We start from the raw sequence: 26,688 nt of genomic DNA on the forward strand, positions 1-26,688 counted from the left end.
CCCAGAGTGCTAGGATTACAGGCGTGAGCCACCGAGCCTGGTCTGAAAGTCCCAAGCTCTAATCATGGCTTGTTTTTTCTAATGACCAGCCTCCAACTAGGAACCCACCAAGAGTCACCTCTAGGAGCATCTTAGAACAAAAGATGCTCCTATCACCCAGGAAATTCTAGGGCATTGGGAGCTCTATGTCAGGAATTGAAGTTAAAGACTAAATATTAGAACAAACAATGCTCCTAGTACCCCTGTGGCTCAGGAACTTATAAGGATTTTAGAAAGCTCTGTGCCAGGAACTGGGGGAGAGACCAAATATATGTTTTTCATAATATTACAATATCACAGTAACAAGACCTAATTTACTCAGTTACCATTAGATAGTTGTTTACTATAATGGGATGTTATCTCCCCTTCATTGGTAGACAGGTGGAATTAACATAATATCTGCCTTTGAATCAGAAGTCTGCCTTTGCCAGCCTTTCCCTTGAGGACAGCTGTCATATCTATTTGTCTTTATATCCCTGTGACTGCCCGGCATCTGGCACATAGTTATGCACTTAAGTATTTGTTGAAAGACTCTGTGAAGAAATGTATTTGAATAAGAAAAGACTTGTGTGCAGCAAATCACAGTCACTTGAGTTCTAAGTTCTGAGGTGCTCCCTTTTGATAAGTTGCAGGGGATGCAGAGAACATTCCAGGCCTGCACACAAAGATGTGATTGCTAAAAGAGTTAGAAGATTAGGAGTGCCCACCAACCTATTGGTGAAAAGTGAGGAGGACCAGCTTCAGAGAGAAGTTGGGAAACCTGCTAATCTAAAACACATTGTAGGAACAAATGTAGGAAAGCCAGGAGACAAATGCAGAAAACCAAGACTAGATTCTAGTCCCAGCTTTATCAGTTTGTGGTCCTAAATTGACTTAATCTCTCTGAAACGTAATTTTTTCATCTATAAAATGGGGAGGTTAGTCCTTGTCTTATGTGACTGACTTAGTTGTTGTAAGTAATAAATTAGGTAATTACTAAATGGTACAAAAATGTAAGGTGATATTTTTAGTTCATAACAATAGCCCCAAGTTATTAAGAAAAGGCTAGTCATGTGAAGCATATTCTAAGAAAACAAACCTTTGGTGGCCATTTTAAAGTGAGTTTTGGGTCATAAAGAAGTAAGCTTGGCCGGGCGCGGTGGCTCACGCCTGTAATCCTAGCACTCTGGGAGGCTGAGGCGGGCGGATTGCTCGAGGTCAGGAGTTCAAAACCAGCCTGAGCAAGAGCGAGACCCCGTCTCTACTATAAATAGAAAGAAATTAATTGGCCAACTAATATATATAGAAAAAATTAGCCAGGCATGGTGGCGCATGCCTGTAGTCCCAACTACTCAGAAAGCTGAGGCAGAAGGATTGCTTGAGCCCAGGAGTTGAGGTTGCTGTGAGCTAGGCTGACACCACGGCACTCACTCTAGCTTGGGCAACAAAGCAAGACTCTGTCTCAAAAAAAAAAAAAAAAAGAAAAAAGATAAAGAAGTAAGCTTTAGTTATCAGGAAAATATGTTTATGTAGAATAATAGCTCCTTAGTCCCTGACTGGGCAGAATGAATGGGTCTAACCTGAGACTGAAAGTCAGAAGACTTGGCTCTGCCACTTACTCTCCTTGTGACCTTCAAGGAAACACTTAACTCAAGGATGTGGCAACCCTTCATATTTATTTTTGTTGTTTTCATATGATCTGGATTTCAGAAGGTTACCTTTTTCTCTTTGTTTTAGATATCACTCTACCTAATTATTCTTGTACTCTGGTTTCTTAAGCTCTTCTCTTCCCCATCCACCCCTAAAAAAATGTTATAGGGAGCTACTTGGGTGGAAAACTCTCTCTGTGCCCTCTTTATTTGCAATATATGCTGGAGCCTGATTTGATCAGCTACCTTGTGATTTACATAATCGTTGGCTGGTGCAATGTTTTAGCGGCTTCTGAAATGTTCTTTTGATGGTTGATTGCATTAGTATAACTTGTCAGCTATAAGGATGGTGGCTCCTCTCCCTCCACCAGCAAGAGTCCTCCAACTCACTCCTGAAACTTATACTGCATTTGCATGCTGATTTATGCAAATCCTATGTGAAAAGGTATCAAGACCTAGAGTCAGAGTTGCTTTGATATATGTAAACTTGGGAGTTAATATATATATTACAGACTGAGGATTCAGTTTTAGTATTCTTTTCTTCCAATTTATACTTCCTTACTCTAACTTCCATAACTTTGAAAAGTACCCAGTTAAAGTAGACAATGCAGGGGAATCTGACCCTTGACTTAACTGCTGTTGAAGTAGTATAAATTAAATATAGAAAGGAATGAAAAGAATAAACATTGTGTATCTACTACTTAGATTTAATAAATATTAACATTCTTGCTTTATTTGCAAGAATTTTTTTTTTTTAGAGATAAAGTACAGCACAAGTTTAAGTATCCCTTATCTGAAAATTTGGAATCTGAAAGGCTTCAATAAGCATTTCCCTAGAACGTCATTTCTGTACTCTAAAAGTTTCAGATTTTGAAGCATTTCAGATTTGGGGTGCTCAACTTGTTCCCCTTATCTGTGAGGAATACATTCCAAGATCCTCAGTGGATGCCTGAAATCAAGGATAGTGCTGAACCTAATGCCATCATTTACAATACGTTTTGTTCATGTCTTCCACCCACAAATTGAATGCCTTTTCCATCTTAAATAAGCATTTGTCACATACTATGGCTATAACTTTTGCAGTGTGAGATGTGACAGCAAAACTAGCATAAATCTCTTTTTCTCTCTTCACAATTTCGCAAATAGAAGATTCTTTCTTACCGTAGATCTTAGCAACCTCAGTATATGATTTTTTTTTCTTTCCTTTTCATCTAAAGAAGGTACTTTCCAGCTTCTCTGGCATATCCAAATTGCCAGATAACTACCCTTGCACTTTGGAGCCATTATTCAGTCAAGTAAGGGTTGCTTGAACACAAGCACTAAGGTACCACGGCAGTCGATCTGATCACCAAGGTGACTTCTAAGTGACTAACAGGCAGGGAGCATGTACAGCACGGATACACAATTTAAAACTTAAGAATTTTTTATTTTTGGAATTTTCCATTTAACATTTTCAGACCCGTGGCTGACGACGGGTAACTGAAACTGCGGAAGGTGAAGCCATGGGTAAGCTCCTGTGTGACAGGTGCAGTTGAAGTCCCTTTTCTATTTTTCTCCTCATTCCATTCCCCTCCCCTTCTCAGTATAGGTAACTATTGTTATTATTACGTTATAGACCTGTTCTACTTTCATATTTATACTGCTTATGTGTCTGTCCATAAACCGTATAAAGCATTGTTTTATGTATTAATAAACGATATCTTCTAGTATTCATCATTTTGTAGTTTGCTTCTCCCCTGTATGTTTGTAAGATTTGTTCGTATTGACACTTGAATTCAGTTTATTAATTTAACTGTTGTGTAAGTTTCCCTTGTATGAATATACCTCAGTTTATTTTTCAGTTCTTATTGATGGGTATTTGGGTTATTCCTTGCTTTTTGCTTTTATAAATAGAGATGAAGTGAATTGAATGCCTGTGTATCCATGTGAGAGTTCCTCTAGGCTGAGCATATACCTAGGAGTAAAATTGCTGGGTTGCATTGTGTGTGAATCTTCAGGTTTATTAGAGCAATCAAGTTGTTCTCCAAAGTGGTTGGGCCAGTTTACTCCCGTGCTGGAAGTTTGTGAGAATGTTTGTTTTTCCACATCTTTCGGTGGATATGAAATGATATCTCATTGTTTGAACATTTCTGATGACTATTAAAGTTGATCATCTTTTCATATTTTTATTGACAATTCAGATTTTCTGTCTCAATTTTCAGTTTCTATCCTTTGCCTATTTCTCTATTTGATTGTTTATTTTTCTTACACTTTTGTAGAAGTTCTTTATATAGTCCAGATATTAGTTCTGTGTTAATTATATGAATTACAGATATCTACTTTCAGACTTTGGCTTGTCTGCTGACTTTGTGGTGTCTTGTCAAATGGAAGTTTTAGTTTAGTTTGATATGTCAATATTATATTTGACCTTAAGAAAGTCTTTTCCTGCCCTGATGTCATACTGATAGTCTCCTGTATTTTATTCTTAAAGCTTTAGAGTTTTCTTTTGACATTTAGGTCTTCATTCTTTTATAATTTAGGTGTTCAGTGTGAAGCAAAGATTTATTTTTATTTTTCTATCTATGGATACCAGTAGTCCGAGCACTGTATTTTGAACATTCTGGTTCATACTCACTGATTTGTCATGCTACCTTTGTTATATCCACCCTATTTCAGTGATTTCTGCCTGTTCCACCATCATTCCCACAACTGCCTTGATCTTGCGGTGTTATCACTGAGACTTTATCTCTAGTAGGGTAAGACTCCTGCCTCTTCCCCTCTCCCTACTTTGTTGTTCTTCAAAATTATTTGGGCTATTGTTGGGGTTTTACTCTTCATATGAATTTTAGGAACAACCTGTTTTAGATTCACGCACAGAAAAATCTATTGAGATGTTTTTAAATTGAATATGCATTTAAAATTGTAGATTACTTTGAAGAGAATTGACATTTTTATAATCTGTTCATTCATGGAACAATTTTTGCAGATTTTCTTTCATGTTCTTTATCTTTTAACTATTTTCTGTGAAAGTCTTATACATCTTTTATTAGATTTCTTACTAAGTACCTTATAGGTTTTTTTGCCAATATTGATGAGATTTTTTTCTCTTATATTTTTAATTAGTTATTTTTATATGTGGGGTTGATACTGATTTTTGTGAGTTTATCTTCTTATGTCCAGAAACGTTGCTGACCCCTCTTCATAGTTACAATAGTTTGTAAATTCTCTTGGGCTTTCTATACAGACCCTTATCTCATCTTCAAATAAAGATAGTTTTATTTCCTTTCCTATTGCAGGTTGAATGTCATACATGTATGGAGTTCAGACTTTATTCTGTATCAAATTAGGAGCCGTCGAAGGCTTTGCATAGAGAAGCAACATTCAAATATTTACATTTTAGAAAAACAATTTTGGTAGCCAGATGATAGTATGAAGATAAACAAGAGATCAGTTAGGAGACGCTATTATTAAAGTCACAAGATATTGCAAACCTGACCTTGGATAGTAGCAGAAGGGAAAGAAGGGCAGAGATAAGTTTAAGACATATTTCAGAATTGGGATCAAAGGGACCAGGCAAATGAGTAAATATGGAAGCTAAGATTCAGGAGTTAACCATGACACCTTGGTTTCAGCTTATAAAACTGTAGTGGTATTCGCAAGAGAAGGAGCAAATTTAGCAACAAAATGCCTGGTTTCAACAGGGATAGGATAGATATTTGGAGCTTATCTGTATATAGATAATCATTCTCAGTGATTTGATTTGAATAGCATTTTCCTCAGTTTGTCCTTCTGAAATCCTCCATGTAGATAAGTATCAGCCTGTTACAGAGCTTCCAGTGACCCAGAATTTGGAGGGTGAGCTTGATTTATTAGATGTGGATATCCTTCCGGAAGAAGCCCCACTTATTCCAGACCAAAGTGCAAGCTTCAAAGACAAGGCAATAGCCCCAGCAAAAACAAAAGCAGTGAAAAAGAAGCCTGTGACTGAGAATGTGCCATTTAGGAAGAAAGATACTCTGGCGCCAGCAAGACTACAGCAAGTATGAAATCATTCCTTTCTTTAGGCCAATTTATATTAATCTGACATTGTCCAAGATCACACAAGCTAGTGTGCAGTGGAGCCAGGATTTGAGTTCTCAGGCAGTTGGATGCTAGAGTCCTTGTGTCTAATTGGCTAAACTGACTGAACATAGCTCTAGGTTGTTTTTATATTTTAACAAAAATAAAACTTTTTAATATTGTTACTAGAACAGGGCATTCTCTTATGTCCTAGTTCAGTAAGATCCTAACTAATTTGATACCAAGATCCTAATTGGACAGGCTATTTTAAAATTAAATTTTTTTCTGCTTCTCACTTGGAAATGTAAAATTTGAGGGGGTTAAGATTTGGTTCCTGCTAAAGGTAAATATTGATCAATAATAATCACTAAATATTAAAAGACATTCTAGGATAAGTGCTTTCTCAGATGGCTTTAAGAGGCAGCTGGGTAGTTAGAACTTGGTTTGAAACTACATTATATATTTTTTTTTTTTTTTTTGAGACAGAGTCTCGCTTTGTTGCACAGGCTAGAGTGAGTGCCGTAGCATCAGCTTAGCTCATAGCAACCTCAAACTCCTGGGCTCAAGCAATCCTCCTGCCTCAGCCTCCCGAGTAGCTGGGACTACAGGCATGCGCCACCATGCCCGGCTAATTTTTTGCTATATATATTAGTTAGCCAATTAATTTCTTTCTATATTTTTAGTAGAGACGGGGTCTCACTCTTGCTCAGGCTGGCTTCGAACTCCTGACCTCGAGCAATCCACCCGCCTCGGCCTCCCAGAGTGCTAGGATTACAGGCGTGAGCCACCGCGCCCGGCCAAAACTACATTATATTTTAAGCTTCTGTTTGAAATACTTAAGGCCCTACCAGTGGAAAACTGGCCAGAAGACCACCTCCCAGTCTGAATACCCTTATTGTAGTTACTGCCATTTGCTAGTGCTGTCCGAGGCTTTTGGAGCAAACCTATATATTATCAGGTGGGGTCAGAAAAAGGAGATTCAGCAGTCATCACCAGTTACTGACTTTATTCCTTCCCAGACAAACTCTTATGGGGGTCATTGGGAAGTCAGGATTGAACCTGTGAAAATTCAGCTTGGTGCTAAGAATTTAGATTGATAGCAAATTTACCTCTAAAGAATATGGTATAAATATTTTTGGTTTAATTAGGAAAAAATTTATAAATAAATAAAAATATATTTTATATATAGTTTATATAATTGGCAGAGCCAGGGATTTCAGTTCTACATCCTTCACCCCCATCTCCTGCCACTATTGCTTCAGTGTTATATATACCTTCCTTCAGATTTCTCCCTAGTGCTTTCTACTTAGGTTTTACTGAGTGGGTGCATGTGTAGCATGGGGATACTTGGAGCTTCAGTGAGTCAGAGGTTGAAACCAGTGTTTCTTTGGTATTCGTTTGGCTTTATAATTTATACTCATCTCTTACAGGGATTCCACAAAGCTGAAAGAAGTAAACAGACCCAACCTCACAGTAAAAGCAGGTTGCAACAGACAACAGTCTCATCCAGGTTAAAAATGAACCAACAGCCTGTGAAAAACCACAGGGCTCCTTGGATACCTCCAAACCCCACGTCCCCACCGGCATCTCCTAAATGGTATGTAAAAATTCAAGGGACTATGTCATTTTATTTTTCCTCCACAGATCAAAGGTGACTATAGCTTAGAGCAAATGAAGTAGCAGCCTTAATTCTCCCCATTAAGAAGAAATGCTTATTTGGGTGACTAATAGATGAGAAGTTTTTATCTAGAAGCCTTTTGGTTCCTTTTGTTCCCTGATTATGTGGTTAGCATAAGTTCCTGTGGGCTAGCCCAGCCCATGGACATGTGTCGTCGTATGGAGGATGGTGAACTTACCTCGCTTCACTTGTCTCTTCCCACAACAGATTCTAGTCATGTGAGGCTGGGACTTTTTGTCTTTTTTTTTTTTTTTTTTTTGAGACAGAGTCTCACTGTGTTGCCTGGGCTAGAATGCTGTGGCATTAGTCTAGCTCACAGCAACCTCAGACTCCTGGGCTCAAGCAATCCTTCCGCTTCAGCCTCCCGAGTAGCTGGGAGTATAGGCATGCACTACCATGCCTGGCTAATTTTTTCTATATATTTTTAGTTGTCCGGCTAATTTCTTTCTATTTTTTTTAGTAGAGATGGGGTCTTGCTCTTGCTCAGGCTGGTCTCGAACTCCTGAGCTCAAACGATCCACCAGCCTCAGCCTCCAAGAGTGCTAGGATTACAGATGTGAGCCACTGAGCCTGGCCTGTCTTTCTTATACTTGAATGTCCAGTGCCTGGCACATAGTAGGCATTTAGTAAATCTTTGCTGAAGTTATAAATATTTTTAAATAATTCTAATTCCAAGTCAAGTTAATTATGAAGTATATAACCATATAGATTTCATCAGCAATCTTAACTGCAGGAACAGTTAGGATAATGCTGACATTACTGTCCTGTCACTTTCATTCACAGCACATGGAAAATGAGGAGTTGTGATTCCACAGGGCTAGAAAAAAGGGGGGGGGAGCAGGGTGGAGTTAGGTGCAAATAGTATTTTGGGAAATTGGTTCAAAGGTAAGGGGAGCTTGTTTGCCATAGGACAGTAGTTCCTGAAAACACAGTGGAAAGAACAAGGAGAAGGAACAGAAAAAAGGAGGAAGCACAAAGCAGTAACATGAAGGGAGCAGGATAAGGGAGAGGCTCCGCCTTTGGGAGCTGTCAGAGGTCAGGGTGAGCAGCCTGGTGGAAGAGATGCTCCTAAGATTCTGAATGATTCTGAAGGAGTGGTTGTGTTCATCCATCAGCCCTCATTTTAAAGTTGCAGAAACAATGTTTAGAGGATTTAGCATCTTGCTCATCTTGCTCTAGCTAAGGCCAAAATTAGGTCTTCTGATTTCATAATGTGCTTTTTTGTTTTTATTACTCTGTTCTGTTTTCTGTATTTTTATGTACATTCAGTTGGTAAGCTTGTAAAAATATCCACTAGTTGAAGTTTGTATTGCAAACCAAATATATGGTTTCAGAGTGAATGAATGGTAGGTGGAGGAGGGCAGATAAGGCTTCTAGGCTTACAGTGTTGTGTTAGGCCTTATTAAGGCACAGAATTACCTTGTAATATAGGATGCAATTAGTGATCTTTATCTATATATTATATAAGAGGATTTTGTTGATGTTCACCTAGTATTCTGTAATTGACCATTGTTTTATTGAAGCAAAGAGAAATTTCTTCCTTTTGACCCTGAGCCTGAGTGCTGGAGGATCTCACTCTTCTTCACACTCAGCTAGCAGTTTAGGGCCCTATGCTATAGATCACCATTAACTTAATGCTGTCATCTTCTCTGGGCTGGCACCTATTTGGATGAGTTATTGGACATGGAGTGAGTGATCACAAAGGTGTACTTTTCCATTTTTGCAGTGCTGCATGGCTAAAGGTGAAATCGAGCCCTAGAGATGTCAGAGAAGAGTCTCTCCAGCAAGAAGTTACTCAAGAGGAAGATCAATTGAAAGGTTCTGTTGAGCATGAAGCAGCTAGGTTTGTGCTGGTATTTTTCAGATCTTTAAAAATTAAAGGGCTACTTTTACATAGACTCTGAAGCAAACCCTTTCTTCCCATTCTTATGTATAAAGTTGGTTGTTTAAAGTGTAGATTATTCAACGTTTTTTGTCAAACTATACAACATACCATAAACCCCTCTTTCATTCCTTCTTATTTCATTAATTCAGAAATTATATGCATGTCAATTGTATACCAGTTGCTAGTTTTGTAGTGGCACAGTTGTGAGCTCTATGGAGACTTTTTTTTTTTTTTTTTTTTTGAGACAGAGTCTCACTTTGTTGCCCAGGCTAGAGTGAGTGCCGTGGCATCAGCCTATCTCACAGCAACCTCAAACTCCTGGGCTCAAGCGATCCTACTGCCTCAGCCTCCCAAGTAGCTGGGACTACAGGCATGCACCACCATGCCCAGCTAATTTTTTCTATATATATTAGTTGGCCAATTAATTTCTTTCTATTTATAGTAGAGACGGGTCTCGCTCTTGCTCAGGTTGGTTTCGAACTCCTGAACTCAAACGATCCACCCGCCTCGGCCTCCCAGAGTGCTAGGATTACAGGCTTGAGCCACCGCGCCCGGCCTATGGAGACTTTTTAAAAGAGGGTAAATAAGATATCTCAGTCTCTGCTTATTTAACAGTCAGTAGAGAAGATATGTAATTAACTATAATTTAAAATAGAACGTGGTATATAACCTAAGAGCTGAGAGAGTGGAAGGGGCAGAAGTTACTTCTTGCCACAGAGGTCCAGGTTTCTTGGAAGGAGATGGAGATTAAGCTAGGACTTACAGAATAGGCAGGATTTAAATATGGGAGATGAGGCAAGAACATTGCATAGGAAGAGAACAGTGAAAACAGGTTGCTCTGCATTTGTTTGGCTGAAATTATTCTTGCATTTATGGGAAAGCAAAAATGAAAGTGGACCATTAAATAATTTGATAATATTCACATGTCCAAAAGAATCAAAGCCCTTTCACATACTATAAATTTGTACACAGCTAACTCTTCCCTTTTGTTTTTATTTGACCTCACTATGCCTAGGTGGCTTTCTTGGGCATCCATTTTTTTCATCTAAACTTGAAGATACAACAAGATCTTTGTTTTACTCTAACAGGAAACCCTAAGTACAGTGATAGCTAGTTTTCTTGACCCTTTGCAGGGTGTTTCTTGTTGCTTTACACACTAACTCAGAGCGCTTTTGTACGTAAACATCTCTGTATGTGGGACATGACCTGGAGAGCTTTATGGGTACAGAGAGGTTACATTATCCACTGAGTCCCTCAGTGGAGCCAGGATTGGCGCTGTGGGGGGGATCCTAACTTCTGGTCTGTTTCTGTGGCAATGGCACCCTGCAGTGTGAAGGCAGAACTGGTTTGACTCTTGACTATCTGCTAGGCTCGCTTGGCTTGATGCTGAAACTTCCAAAAGATTAAAGGAACTAGAAGAATTAAAAGCTACAGAAATGGACAAAATGCAAAAAAAGAGGTAAATATTTGTTCCTGAGATAGAAAAAGGTAAGCAGGCCTAATCTACATCATCTAACTATTTTAACAATGAATTGAGATTGGGTGGGTCTAGCTACACTTCTTAGGTTTATCAGCTGTTTCCTTCGATGACTGTGACATCACCTAAGAAGTCTATGGTGTAGCCAAGATTGGAGCCCAGGGGAGTCCTGACTCTGCTTTGAAGAGAATTGGGATGACTCTTTGTACTGTTCTCTAGGCTTGACTGGCTTGATGCTGAAACTTCTAGAACAACAAAGGAACTAAATGTACTCAAAACTGAAGAAATGGATAGACCTCAAAAATTGAGGTATGCGTTTGCTTCTGAAGAATAATGGATGCTTGTCTTTTCTAGTTGATCTAGATAGTTGTAACAACTGACCTGGACTGTTTAAGCTAAACTTCCTTACATGCATAAGTGAATGGACGAATGAATGAATGAATACCTGCATGCCTGCATGCATATTATACCATATTTTTGTTAGGAAATGTTTCTTTGTGGAGTTTGAAGGAGAACTGAAAAAACATCTAAAATTTTGGGGAGGTTCTGTTTGAAAGATCAGAGTCTTAATGTTTGTTTATTTTACTACCCTCAAAGGTATTTTTCTCTAGCCAGATGCCCTTCATTCTGAGGGTAGCAGGTTAGCATGATGTGCATCTTCTGTTCATAAGTGAATGTATAGATACTTTTGTTTTACATGTTAGCTTGAATGTAGCCTGAGGTTTCCATTCACTGCCTACGAGTGTTACCACCAAACTACAAGTACAAAGAAGCCTGTTAAAAGATTTAGTTGAGCTGCTACAATTGGCTCATTTTTTCAGCTCTGATAATAATTCATCCTGCAGTCAGATTAACAGAATAATCATTGAAACCTCTGTGCATTCTGTCACCATTCATCATAGAGTATTAAGTCTCAGGTTAGAAGGGCTGTGGTTTTTTGTCCATAGCTGAGATTTCAAGTCATACAATCACAGAATCTTAGGATTTGAAGAATCTTTTTTCCTTAACTGATTGATGTTTTCAGCCCCTCTGCACTGTCTCCACGAAGTAACTGTCCAGCATATTCATACACGCACTCTGTGACGGGATGGTCACTACCATCTGAAGAAGTCCCTTTCTTGGTCATCTGTAGCTATTAGAAGGTGCTACCTTAGATTGTGCTGAAATTTCATTCCTTATGACTCCTACCCACTTATCTTTTGGGCCTTATGGTGAAAGCTTAATCCTCTATACCCTGTTTATCCCTTTGTGTGTTTTTTTTATTAAAAACTGAACATATCATACATACAGAAGAACATACTAAATGCATATGTACAATCCAAAATATTACCAAATGAGCGTGCTTGTACCACCACCACAAGCCAAGAAATAGATCCTTGCTGCTACGGTAGAAATTCCGGTGTGTCTGTTCGTGGTTGCATCTCCTTCCCCTGCTGAGGCAACCACTGTCCTGATTCTTGTGTTCATCTTTTCATTACTCTGTTTCATAAATCTATCACCTGTGCAGTCTCCCTAACAATATATTGGTTTAATTTTGAAAACTGAGAAACAAGCATAAACCTGGCTGAACAAGCAAAGGGCAATGTAGCTGGTATCAGATGAAGACTCCCAAGGGAAAATAAGTTGAACAGAGTCTGGATGGTAATCTGACTTGTTCTTCCCTGAGAACCCATCTTAGGAAGTCAGTGAGCAAATGTGGGTGAGGCTTCCTATTTCCCATATGCTTTTGTAACCTTCCTCAGTTTACTTGCTTGTTTTGATGAAGCACATCTTAATTTAGCTTCTTGAGAAAGGATGAATGAGAAATCTTTTTACATCTTTCAAGTCTAAAAATGGTTTTATTTACTGATAAACCTTACTACCCTCATATTTGACTGTTAGCCTTATTGGTTATAGAATTCTTAATTGAAGATTATTTTTATTGGAAATTTTTAAATTAAACTTTATTGTGAGTTAATTGTAGAGTCACATGAAGTTATAATACAGAGATATCTTGGGTCGCCTTTACTCAGTACCCCTCAGTGGCAACATCTTTGGAAACTGTAGTATAGTATTGTAACCAGGTTATTGACATTGATATAGTCAAGATGCAGAACGTTTCTGTCACACAAGGATCCCTCCTGTTGCCCTTTTATAGCCACACCTACTTCTCTCCTGCCCCCATCTGCTGCTTGGCTAAGTAACCAGGGGCAACCACTCATCTGTTGTCCCTACTTATAGTTTTGTTATTTCAAGAGTGTTATATAAGTGGAGATACATAGTATATAATCTGGGATTGACTTTTTTTTCCTTTACATAATTCTCTGGAGATTCATCTGGGTCACTGCATGTATTAGTAGTTCTTTCCCTCTTGCTGCTGAGTAGTAGTCCATGGCGTAGATATGCCATAGTTTAACCATTCGCCTGTTAGAGAACATCTGGGTTGTTTCCAGTTTCAGGCTATTATAAATAAAGTTTTTGTAAACATTTGTGTACAGGTATTTATGTGAACATAAGTTTTCGTATTTTTCTGGGATAAATGCCCAGAGTGCAGTTGCTCTGTTGTATGATAGTTGTATATTTTGTTTCTTTTACCAAACTGCCATTCCATTTTCCAGAGTGGCTGTCTGTCCCTAGCAACAATGTTTGAGGGATTCAGCTGTTCTGCATGTTTGCCAGCATTTGGTAGCATCACTACGTTTTCTTTTAGATATTCTGATAAATGTGCAGTGGTATCTCATTATGATTTTGATTTGTATTTTCTTACTAGCTAATCCTAGCTAATGCTGTTGAACATCTTTTCATGTGCTTGTTTGCTCTCCACTCCCTCTTTGCTGGCATGTGGCCACAGGTGGTTCTGTGGTGTTGGGTGGCAGTAGCGCAGTTATTTTCTGAAAGTTTTCCATCTTCCTAGGCTGCCACCTTCTTGGTCCTTTGGCTCGAAAGAGCTTTAATTGGTTGGTTGGTTGTTTTGTTTTGTTTTGTTTTGTTGGTCTGCACTTCTTGGTGTTTCTGGGTTACTGGCTTCTCCAATACCTAGTCTGAAATATATGAGGCAAAAGGAAAACTCAGGGAACACGCACCATGTCATTCTTGGGGCCCCAGTGTCCCTACCTGGCCTGGCTTCTCTACATCTTTCCTAGTCCTCTTACGTTTGTTTATATCTAGTGTCTAAGGTTCTTAGTTATACTTAACAGGAAGAATAGGGGAAAGTATGTTTATTCCACCACTCCAGAAGCAGAAATCTGATCAGAGTTTTTAAAGCATTGTTTCATTGTCGTTTCCAATAAGAAATCTGAATTCTGCTTTTTATCTTTCGTTAGAAGCTTACATATAGACTCCCCTTTCTCCCCAGTGTTCTGAAATTTCATAGTGATAGCACTTAGTATGGGTTTATTTTCCTTCATCAGTGGACTTTCTTAATATGGCAGTTTACATCCTTCAGTTCTGAGAAATTTTCTTGTTTTATTTTGCACTTGTTTTTCTTCCCTCTGTTTTCTCTGTCCTCTCTTTCTGAAACACTTGTTCTTTGGAGTTGGACTTCCCACATTGGTCCTCTGATTTTCTTATCTTTTTTTTTTCTATTTGCTTTCTCTCTCTCTTTTTGCTTCTCTTTTTCTCTTTCCTCCCTGCAGTCCCACCTTGCCCCAGGAGATTTTTTTTAAACTTATTATCTAACCTGCCTATTGAGTTTATTATTTTTGCTATAGTATTTTTAAACTTTAAGAGCTCTGTTATAGCTCCAGATTTCTCTTAATTAATAGTCTCTTATCTTTCTTTTATGGATACAGTGCAATTCTCTTTCCTTCGGAATATATTAACAATAGTTTTTTTCCCCCATTGCCCTACATAGTCTCTTTCTTTTCCTTCCTCAAATATCTAGTACTCCTTGACTATCTTCTGATGTTTAAATGTAGGGAACTGATTACCCATCAAAAACTCTGAGCATGTGGGTTTGACTTAGTATTTTAGTTTTAGGGTTTTTTTCTTTTTATTATATTACAATTTAGATGTAGTCAAATGCAAGGAACTTAAAGGTGTAGTTCAGTGAATAATGACAAATGATATACCTGGGTAACCAAAACCCTAATCAAGATAAAAAATATATCCATCTGGCTGGGTGCAGTGACTCATGCCTGTAATCTTAGCACTCTGGGAGGCTGAGGCAGGCGGATCGCTCAAGGTTAGGAGTTCAAAACCAGCCTGAACAAAAGTGAGACCCCATCTCTTCTAAAAAAAAATAGAAATAAATTAATTGGCAGACTTAAAATATATATAGAAAAAATTAGCTGGGCATGGTGGCACATGCCTGTAGTCCCAGCTACTCTGGAGGCTGAGGCAGAAGGATTGCTTGAGCCCAGGAGTTTGAGGTTGCTGTTAGCTAGGCTGATGCCACAGCACTCTAGCCTGGGTGACAGAGTGAAACTCTTGTCTCAAAAAAAAAAAAAAAAGAATATGTCCATCAACTTAGAAAGTTCCCATATGTCTTTTCTGGTCATTCCTTACCCCACACTACTCCTGTCCCTCACAGAGGCAGCTACTTTCTGATATCTTTCACCCTAAGTCATCTTCCCTGTTTTTGGACTTCATATAAATAGAATCTTCAAGATCTGCTCCTTTGTGTCTGGCTTCTTTTGCTCAACACAGTCTTTGAGATTCATCCACATTGTACATAATCAGTATAGTATATCCCTTTTATTGCAGATTAGTATTCCATATGTGGAATACTCAACGTATGTTTATTCATTCTCCTATAAATTAACATTTGGGTTGTTTCTCATTTTTAGTTAGTATGAATAAAGCTGCTATAAATATGTCCTTACACAAGACTTTTTATAGAAATAAGCTTTCATTTCTCTTGGGTAAATACCTAGGAGTAGAATTTCTGGGTCACAGGTTACACAATCGTTTAACTTTATGAAACTGCCCGTAGACATATTCCAGAGTAGTTGTAACATTTTATACTCCCACTGGCAATGCATGGGAGTTCCTCTCTAGTTATTCCACATCCTAGCTAACATTTGGTGGTGTCAGTCTTTTTAATTTTAGTCATTCTGGGGAGAATGTGGTAGTATCTCCTTGTGGTTTTAATTTGCATTTCCTTGAAGACTAACAATGATGGGCACCTTTTCTAGCGCTTATTGTGAAGTGTCTGTTCAAGTCTTTTGCCCATTTTTAATTTTTTTTTAAATTATTGATTTGAGGTCTTTTTGTTTTCTAGATATGAGCCCCTTGCCAGATACATGTACAACAAATATTTTCTCCCAGTACTGTGATTTGCCTTCTTTATTTTTATATTTTATAGAGATGGGGGTCTCACTGTGTTGCCCAGGCTGGTCTCAAACTCCTGGCCTCAAGCAGTCCTCCCACCTCAACCTCCCAAAATGCTGGAATTATAGGCATGAAGTACCGCGCCTGGTCATTGCCTATATATCTTCTTAATGGTGTCTCTTGATGACTAGAAGTTTTAAATTCTGATTTTAAGACCAGTTTATCAATTTTTCTTTTATGTTTAGTCTTTTTTTGTAAACTGTCTGAGAAATCATTCTCAATGTTAATAAGAAATTATATTCTCCTATGTTTTAATTGCTTTATCATTTTAGCTTTTATTTTTATGTCTGTGGTACATTTTGAGTTCATTTTTGTGTATGAGATGAGATACTAATCTTGGATATCTGACTATTCCAGCACCATCAGATGAAAGGATTATCAAACTCGCACTTCACTGTAGGGTCATCTGAGTGGGCTGTTTGTTATGTTTGTGGATCATGAGGTCTTTGCTTTGGGATGGGTCAGACTGCCCAGAGAAGAGTGTTCTGATCTTCTACCCGGAGGGTAAGGATCTGGATGTTGGTGTCCTAGGAGCTGAGTGGGGAAGTTAGCTGTGAGTCTAACCACTTAGCATTATGCATGCATATATGACACCACCCCCTGTTTTCAGTGTGTATCCTATAGCCTCAGCTGTGATTGGCTGCCCTTAGTCAAGAGACCCTCCAGAGAATGAGCAACCAGACTTCTCTTAGAATTGGAGATAGGCAACAGCTGTCTAGTTGTGTGAAGTAGGGAAAGGGACCAGGAGGTCCAGCTTCTCAAACATCACTTAACTCTTGTCATCATTTTTTACGCTGCACCCTCCTAGCTTAGCCCAGGCCTAGATATAGCTGCAGTATACTACCAGTCGTGTGCTTGGCTGAGTCAGCAGTGCAAATTGTGTGGGTTCTCAGTTTTTCCCATTACTGGCCTAGAAGTCAGCTTTCTCAGGTCAGCTAGAGTAGTAATAGTTATCACTGTTGTGCTTTGTTTTCCAGGACCATTTTTTATTTCTCCTTGTCTTTGTGGGTCTATATCTAACTCTACTATTGTTTTTAGTGGAGTTTGGGGGAGGGAACACAATTAGTTTGTTTTGTTCAGTCTTCTAAACTCTTTAGTTGTTTAAAGGCAACCATTATATTTTTAAAGTATACTCAGAACCTAACACACTTCTTCAGATCTTTCCTAAACCCCGATGCACAAAGTGAGGTCAAAGACCAGCAGTGTTGCATCACCTGGGAGCTTGTTGGAAATGCAGAGTCTCAGGCCTTACTCAGACCACCTGAATCAGAGTCTGCATTTCAGTAAGATCCCCAGGAAATTTGTATGGCTATTCACATTTAGAGAAGCTCTGTAGTTTTTATAATCATTCAGTTTCCCTTCAGTTGGAGTGATAAATAAATATGCACAATATCATATTTTTTTGCTTTTGATTTTAATTTTCAATTTCATTTCTAAATAGTGTTTCTGCCACCCAGTTAGACAAGGTCGAGGAGTCAGTTCTGGAGCGTTTGAAGCCTCTCTTGGCGAAGGCCCAGGTAATCTAGTTCATCTCATTTGCTTGTCTTTTGGAAGTTCTGGGGTAAAAAGAATTGCTACAGAGGTCACACTGACTCACCTCCCAGACCCCCGCACATGATTGATATGTCCTCCGTTGTAGGGAAGGGATAAAGATAAGGGGAAGAGAGAAGAGTCCCACTTTTGAAAAAGGTGAGGTTGCAGTTTGGGGAACAAATTTAGATTATAGTCTTCATTATTCAAATAGATCTATTTGTGATGTCAGTATTCAATTAACTGCTTCCAATTTAATGTGCTCTTTTATCTCAGTGGTTTGGAACAATTGGCTCTGTTTTTTCAAACAAGGGAGTTGTTAGGACAGCTTCTGTGCACAAACCAGTACTTTCTCGAAGATGAAATTACATATGGCATCACCATGGGGTTGTGCCATCCTCCTGTAAGCACTAAGCCAAATTCTGTAGCCGGACCCTGTAGAGCCACCCTGTAAATTAGAAACATTCTTGCTTGTATGAATAGATGAGGCCACAGGAGAATATTATAATTTAAAGTGGAATGAATGACATTCTGGGTTCCTGAACAGGCCAGTGAACTTCTATATTTCTAGTTTGAGGGCCATTAAATTATTATTAGAGTCCATGAAAATCTCAGGAGTATAGGACTAAGGAGGGCTCTTAGAGATTGAATAGTCCAATTTCTTCATGGTATCATCGAGGAAATTAGAACAGAGAAGTTGAATGACTTGCATAAAAAGCACACAGCTACTCTGACAATGTTTACAAAGTTGAGGGAAGAAAAAGAGTGGAAAGCCAAACCCAACACGTGGCATTTATTTTCATGAAGACAAAGTGCTTTGAATTGCTGCAAAAAGCCTAATGCAGCTAAAGCTGATGAATAGTTCCACACAGAAGTTATTCTGGTAACAAAATTCATTTGTACTAATGTGAGCTATAAATTTCTATAATCCATGAATGTATTTGTCTGTTTTAATAGAGAGTCAATTCTTCTACAGAAGCAAATAATCATTTGAAGGACGGTCCATCAGTAAACACAGCGACAGCCCAGCCTGCATGGGAGGTTTGTGTTGTGTGTTGTTGATATCCTGGTATTATTACATGATAATGTCTTCAGTTGTAATGAAAATGGTATGCAGATTGTTTTGCAAACACTAGATTATCCTACTCAAGAAGGGTGAAAATTATTTTTCACATTTGGCATGTTAATTCTTATGTGTATATTTAGCATTATGACTTAGATCAGCCTTGCAAACAATGCACAGAAATCTCTAGAGCCACAGTTTTCATCAGTGGCTCTTTATCTCTCCTCCTGATGACAGAGTGTGCATGCCCTGTGTGGCCCTGAATGTTGATGGCCTGTGGCAGAAGAATAGCCGCCCTCATTTCCTTTCATTCATCCTAGTTTCACTCATTACGGGCCTAATTTCCTTTATACTTAGGCCCTAATATTTATTGTTAGGCAAGCTTGTTCTGAGTTCCTAATATGTGACCAGTATCTGGCCTAGCAGAGAGAAAAGGCAGCCCAGGGAAAAAATGAGAACATATGAGAAAAATAAAACCATTTTATTGTTGTCTACCTTGTACACTTCCTCTGGAGGACTTGCTTTTAATATTTATGGGAATGTTCCCACCTTGCCTAGGTAGGGCTGCAGAGTGGAAGGTGTAAGTTACATTTATTTAATAGTTGTGGACGTTGGAAAGATGTTTATTGCATTAGTTGCCCAGAGCACATAAAGGGCAGAGCAAATATAGAGGTTTCAGAGTTAGAAGGAAGCTGGAATGAAGTTCCACCTGTCCAATGACCTTAGGAACAGGAAGAAAATAAGTTTTGAGAATATATCCCTATTCTAATTATTAAGCAATATTTTAGCTGCAGTAGATTTCTATAATCTCTATAATTATAATTTAGTCATACCAATATTGTGTGACAAAATTTCCTGTGAGGTGAGGCTTCTAAGACTAGAAGCTGAAAGCTTACATTTAGTCATTACAAATTTTCAGGTGTGCTATGGCTTGGAGTTTTGTGCAGCATAGCAACTAAACAATATTATTTTTTCCTCAAAAAATAATGAAGCTAATATCTAACTATGGAGACAACTCCATACTGCATTTAATATGAAAGGAAAATGAAGTGGTTATAAATGGGGATAATAAAATAGACATGTTTGAATATTGCTAGGAATGATGAGCCTTATGTATAAGAATTATTTTGTAGGCATTAAATGGTTTCGGGGGCAGGCAGAATTTAAAAAATGGTTTCAATTTAATGAAAGAGAAAAATAACTTTATCTAGAATTTAGAATTCTGGGCTATTGTTAAACACCAACATCATTGCAAAGAGTTTGCCAGGCAGCACCCAAGAGTCAGTGTTTATAAAGAAATGAATAATAACAAAGAAAGCAAACAAACAAACTCATAGAAGTTGGCATGATGACATAAAAAATTTTTTTTAACTATGTTAACTTATAAAAGATCTTTAGGGGCTGGGCGCATGGCTCATGCCTGTAATCCTAGCACTCTGGGAGGCCGAGGCGGGAGGATCGCTCAAGGTCAGGAGTTCGAAGCCAGCCTGCGCAAGAGCGAGACCCCATCTCTACTAAAAATTGAAAGAAATTAATTGTCCAACTAAAAATATATATAGAAAAAATTAGCCAGGCATGGTGGCACATGCCTGTAGTCCCGGCTACTCTGGAGGCTGAGGCAGAAGGATTGCTTGAGCCCAGGAGTTTGAGGTTGCTGTGAGCTAGGCACTCTAGCCCAAGGACAGATGGAGACTGTGGGACCTTGGACACAAATTCTCAGAATTCTCACCTTTGAAATGGAGAAGACATTTGCAAGTGAAATACAACTCTCAGTAGATTTACTTATAGACTAGAGGATCTCTGATGTCAGGAAAAAGCTCTTGTTAAGGGTACCATCGTAACACATTTGCCTATTACTGCTGCTGTTGTCTTTAAACTTGCATGTGAAATATATTTTTCCAAAATGTATGAGTTTTTTTAGAATTAAAAATTACATATGCAAATGACCAAAAATTCAAATAGTTTAGAAAAGGTATAATATGAAAAGTTATACCTCACCACAAACAAATACCATTTGCTGTTCTGTATCCTGCTTCTTTCTTTATAATGTATTTTAGTGCTCTTTCCATACCAGCACACTGAGACCTTCTTTCTCTTTTTTTTTTTTTGAGACAGGGTCTTGCTTTGTTGCCCAGGCTGTGGCATCAGCCTAGCTCACAGCAACCTCAAACTCTTGGGCTCAAGCAATCCTACTGCCTCAGCCTCCCAAGTAGCTGGGACTATAGGCATTCGCCACCATGCCCAGCTAATTTTTTCTATGTATATTAGTTGGCCAATTAATTTCTTTCTATTTATAGTAGAGATGGGGTCTTGGTCTTGCTCAGGCTGGTTTTGAACTCCTAACCTCGAGCAATCCACCCTCGGCCTCCCAGAGTGCTAGGATTACAGGCGTGAGCCACGCACCCGGCCTTCTTTCTCTTTTTTAATGGCACATAGTATTTTTGATATTCCACTCTTTGTAGCTAGGAAGTGTACACCTGGAAATATGCATATCTTAATTAACTAGATCTGTATTATTGATGTATAATTTTTGTAATTGGTTATTCAACATGATTTTTATTTCTTTAAATTTGACTAAGGTTTGGCATCTTTTTCATATCTTTACTGGTCATTAATATTTTTTTCCTGTGAACTGTTAAAATATTTCTTAAATTGCCATAGCAGTAACCATCCATTGAGTGTCTTATTTCACACCAGGCACTGTGCTGCTAAGTGTCCCAATGTGTAAGTTCTTGCCAAATCCTTATAACTGAAATGTAAGATTATTACTTCTGTAGTATAGGATTGAGGCCCAGAGAGGTTAAGTAAACATGCCCAAAGTTGCAAGCTTGAGTGGGTAGAACCAACATTTAATTCCAGAAACGTCTCATTCTATAGCCTAATATGATCATTTCCCCAGCAGACATTCTTTGCAAAAGCCTCTTTCAGAGCAGATTATAGACATGTATTAGAATCAATAGAAATACAATGTAAAAATGCTTTGCAAACTGTAAAGTGTTTTGTGAATGTAAAGGATACAAGCTCAAGAAAGGCTGGTAAGGCTCTCCCAGGTTGTAGGTTCAGTCTCAAATAAAAACAAAGAATCCTGAACTTTGTGATGTCACGAATAGACATTTTTACAAAAGCACTAGACCAAAAGAGAATAGATGTATCCTCTGGAGTGTGTGATATGTAAAATATTGGACGTTCTCTTGAAGGTATTTGTTCTACCAACTCGCAAAACAGATGATAATGATAATTTATGTAGGCAATGATGGTATTACTTGGTTAATGCTACCATTTAAATGACTGTGATAAAAATTGTACTGATATTATTGTTTTTGATATTTACTGACTTAGGAGAGATTTGTTTTAGCATAGAAACTCTGCCAGTTGGATCAGTGTGCTGATCAAGTAATAATCTTTAAATTTTTCTGTTTTCTTTATATCACCTTTCCACATCTCCCACCTCCCATCCCAACCCCCCCCACACCTTATTTTGTAGGCTACAGCCGTTGATTCTAAATCCAACAATGTTCATCAGCTGGATGAATTTTTGGAAGATTCTGCTCAGGAGCTCTGGACTATGACTCATGCTAAGATCTTGGGGTCTGAAACCTTAGCCGCCTTGGGGGACAGCAAGGATGGTCCCTCCCTGGAGATCATGATGCTCCGAATGGAGGAAATGGAGGTAAGGTCTGGGGCTACTGATCTGGTTTGCCACTGGGGCTCTGCTAAGTGCAGCTCCTCATGCATTAGAGTCACAGAGCCCGGTTTTAAATCCCAGCTCTACTGCCAGCAGAGTGTATGACCTTGATACTGTCACTTACCCTCTCTAAGTAGGGAGTTTTAAAGATACAATGAGGCATAGAGTATTCGGCAAACGACCTGACATGTAATCCAGTAAGTGATCATTATTATTAGCCCCCTGATATCATTGATATGTGATTCCAAAAACACTGAGACCAGGGCCTTGTCCCACAAATGAGACATCCTGTTAATAAGTGCTATTCAGTTGCCTCTTTTATCCAGTTGGAGTGTGATCCTTCAAATTACAAATAATTTTACCTTGTTTAATTTCTATGATCCTGCTTCACGCAGCCTAACCCCTAGGGAGTTCAGTGCAGGAAATTGAGTCAAAACAAGGAAGTGAGTAATACTGTCAAAGTTGCAAAAAAATTCCTGATAGAGCTAGGATGAGAATCCAGGTCTTCTGATTCCTGATTCAGCATCTTCTTTTTAATTGCACCATGTTTAAATCTCATTTCTGCCTTGCTGCTAAATAGAAACATTTTAGGGGAAGACAATTTTTTGTTGGGTTTTGAACATTTAAAGATATGTAATTTAGCCCAGTCTTGTAACTGATTTCCCCTTCTTGGGGATAGCTATGTAGAACCAAGATGTCCAAAACAGTAGCCACTAGCCACATGTGCCCATTGAAATGTAAACTAATTAAAATTAAACACACTACAAGTGGTCAGTAGTTCACGGCGGCTGTATTGGACAGGGCACAGATAGAACATTTCCATCACTGCAGCAAGTTCTAGTGGACAGTGCTGGTCTAGATTGCAGTTATGTAAATGACTTCATTTTATTTTAGGCTTTGCATCATGAACTCATTATTTCCTGGCCTGGCAGATGCCCATTTCTGGCAATGTGTCTGTATCAATTGTGTCTGCTAAACTTTTACATCCTTACTAGTTCTGGTTTGTTATGAGACTCATTTTTTCTCATAAATTAAACTTTTCTTTTTTAAAAGAAATACCAGGAGACAATTCGCCAAAGATATAACAAAATTGTATATGCTGATCCTCAATTTTGGATGCAGGAAGGAAAAAATGGTAAGTGTTTCCCCCAATTTTTCCCCACCATTTTATTCTGAAAAATTTCAAACATACAGAAAAGTTGAAAAAATTGTGCAGTAAACATTCATATACCTACTTTTTGGCTTATACAATTAACATTTTGCTGTATTTAGTTGATCATATATATCTGTTTATCCCTGTAACCATCCATAAATTCATCTTATCTTTTCATTTTAATGTAAGTTGCAAATGTCAGTATATTTCACCCCTAAATATTCAACATGCGTATCATCAACTGGAGTTTAATATTTATTTATGGTTCATTTTTTCTTTTGAGATAAAATTTACATATAATAAAATACACAGATCCTGTGTCATTTGGAGGGTTTTGAGAAATGGATTCCTGTTTGTTACCCAAACCTCCATCAGAATACAGAACTGTCACCTCAGAAAGTTCCTCATGCCCCTTCCCAGTCAGTTCCCCACCACCTCGGCAACACCTGTGCCAAAATAGGTAGTTTGGACTATTGTAGAATTTTATATAAATGCAGTCATACAGCATATACTCTTTTGTCTAGACTCCTTTCATTCAGCGTGGTGTTTTATAAATTTATCTATGTTGCTCATATCCTGTTGCTGCTGTTAACAAATTTAAGTTTATAACAGGTTTAAGTCACAGATTTAGTGGCTTAAAGCACAAATTTATTCCCTTACCGTTCTTGAGGTCAGAGGTTTAAAGTGAGTCTTTAAGGGCTGAAATCAAGATGTTGGCAGGGTTAGTTCATTCTGGAGGCTCCAGGGGGAAATCTGTTCCTTGTTTCTTCCTGCTTCTGTGTTTTGGGCTATTAGGAATGAATCTGTGATGAATGTATTCCTGTATAGTTTTTGTGTGGACACAAGTTTTTATTTCTCTTGGACAAATACCTAAGAGTGGACTTACCAGGTCATAAGATAGGTGTGTGTTTAACTTTATAAAAAATTGCCAAACCTTTACCAAAGTGGCTTTCCCATTTTACACTCTCATCAACACTTCCATCTGCACTGAGCTGTTGCTCAACATCCTTGCCGACATCGGCGTTGTCAGTCTTGTTAATTGTAACCGTTCCGGTGAGGGTGTAGCAGTATCTCAGTGTGGTTTTAATTTAATTTCCTTGATGAATAATGTATTCACATAGTTGTGCAACCATCACTACAGTCTAATTCCAGAATATTTTCATCCCTAAAAAGAAACCCTATATCCACTGGCTGTCACTCCCCATTCTCCCTTCTCTTACCTCTGACAGCCATTAATAGATGTTTTGCAAATATTTTTTCCCTATCTGTGACTCACCTACTTATTTCCTCAAAGGTGTTTTATTATGAACAGATATTTTTAATTTTGATAAAGTCACATCAGTTTTTGCTAGTATGGTGTTTGCTTTCTACCTAAGAAACCTTTACTTGCCCTCCAGCTGAGAAAAGATTCTTGGAATCTTTTCTCTGGAAACTAGATGGTTTTAGTTTTTGTATTTAGGTCTATGATCCATTTTAAGTAAAAGTTTGCCTATGATTTGAGGTAGAGATTGAGGTTTGTTTTGTTTTTTTCCTAATGGATATCCACTTGTGGAAAGACTTTGCTTCCCCCCTCACATTCCAAAATTTATACATGTGTATTTTGGCTGCAATTGTTAGGCTACAATCACAATTTTGCCTACAAAGTGTTACTCAAATTCTCTTTGACCCGTGCTTATCAGTTACTGCCTTACTCGGTGAAAGAAGGAGAATAAAATGTGGTTAAACATTACCTCTAAAGGAATTTAAGCACTATTAAGTACTACACTTACTAGGATATAAAGGAAATTGGGGGTATAGAAGGTTTACAACAGCAGCATATGTCGCATGTAATTATTTTAAAATATGAGTTTGGAGTTTTGTGTTAGAAAAAATATTCTCCTTGTCAAATTTTGACAGAAAGATGAGTGATCTAAACAAAACACTGATTTTTTTCCTCTATGTGTTTTGTGTTTTCAAGTACTCTGGTTTTTGCTCATGTTGTTCTCTCTTCCTTTCAACCCTTCTCTGGCTTCCATTTTTATCCTCATATAACAACAGAATCATTCTCCAAGGCCAATCTCCTATGATCCTGATCTACTTGTGCAGTGCTTTTCCTGTATCCCTGTACTAGAACTTTGTTCCCTTCCTCCCTTCTTTGCCCATGAACACCCATAGCACTTTCTGGCCTGTTCTGCCATGTATTAGGACGGTTTGTGAAGGTGTCTTCTCTCTCCCAAGTAAGCCACAGATTCTTTGAGGCCAGAGAGTTTGTTATAATCAGTGTGCTCCCCACTGCATCTAGCACAGGGCTGGCACACTGAGGGCCCTTCTCATCAATGTTTAGCCAGTCAGTGGGCATTTTAGCATCTTTTTGTGTGGAAGCAGAGGGAAGGCAAATGTCGAAAGGCAATTTGTTTCATGGATGGGTTGGACTTTGGCCACAAAGTTAGGTTTCGTCATGTAGAAGACAGTCTTACAGAGGACTTAGTGTTCTCTTTTATCAAAGATGATTTAAATTATTAGTCAGTGTTGTGACTCTGCAGATAGTCTAGGTATGCATTTCAAAGGAGCTCTTTAGAACACTAAGAACTGAAATGAGTTTTGGGACACTTCCAGAATCATAAAATCATAGTAAGAATCCTGTTTCCACTTGTACTCCTTGTTTGTTTAATTGCATCACAAAACCAAATTTAAAGTGATCTTTGGGTTGTGCAGTGTTACAAAAACTGACTTACGCAGTATTTCTGTCTGCTGGTAAGAAATCATAAGCATATAAATGTGAGTTAGAGAAAATTGCTTAACATATAGATGCTACCTACTTAAAGACAAATTTTCTTCCTATGCTTGAAATACATTTAAAAGTATAAATAATGTAAAACTCAGAAGAGCTGTCAAGCCTGCAAGTTATAGTTAATAAATTAATGTTTTGACTATCATCATGCAGATTTTTCCAGCAATGCCCAGAGACAAATTAAATCAGCTAATTAAGTGTTCAGGTGTGAGTGTTTTTTTTTTTTTTCTTCAGTAATCAAATCATTTAAAGGTTAAAAAACAAGCCCAACTGCTTAAGACTCCTTGAGTGGGTGGCTGGGTCCTAATGGAACCCGTATAGCCTGGGGCTTTGCATAGACCTCTTCCAGAAGCCTTCTCAGAGCAAGCAGAGGCTTTGGAAAGAGTTCATTATTTCTTAAAACTGATTCTTCATTGGTTTATTTCTTTGTTG

The 26,688-nt window shown here is 38.2% G+C and overlaps 1 protein-coding gene across 3 annotated transcripts in view; it reads left to right on the forward strand.

Annotated features, from left to right (window-relative positions):
- The window catches only part of KIAA0753 (KIAA0753 ortholog), a 66,794-nt gene that overhangs the window by 27,861 nt on the left and 12,245 nt on the right, over positions 1–26,688 (forward strand). For all 3 annotated transcript variants that reach the window (XM_075994237.1, XM_075994239.1, XM_075994240.1), the window contains 9 exons: positions 5,454–5,686; positions 7,136–7,302; positions 9,110–9,226; positions 10,638–10,727; positions 10,965–11,054; positions 17,497–17,572; positions 18,543–18,626; positions 22,133–22,318; positions 23,387–23,468. In XM_075994237.1, the coding sequence (XP_075850352.1) occupies positions 5,454–5,686; positions 7,136–7,302; positions 9,110–9,226; positions 10,638–10,727; positions 10,965–11,054; positions 17,497–17,572; positions 18,543–18,626; positions 22,133–22,318; positions 23,387–23,468 (1,125 nt within the window). The remainder of the gene's footprint in view (positions 1–5,453; positions 5,687–7,135; positions 7,303–9,109; positions 9,227–10,637; positions 10,728–10,964; positions 11,055–17,496; positions 17,573–18,542; positions 18,627–22,132; positions 22,319–23,386; positions 23,469–26,688) is intronic.

Source organism: Microcebus murinus, chromosome 18 (genome assembly GCF_040939455.1).
Source record: "Microcebus murinus isolate Inina chromosome 18, M.murinus_Inina_mat1.0, whole genome shotgun sequence".
Lineage (NCBI taxonomy): Eukaryota > Metazoa > Chordata > Mammalia > Primates > Cheirogaleidae > Microcebus > Microcebus murinus.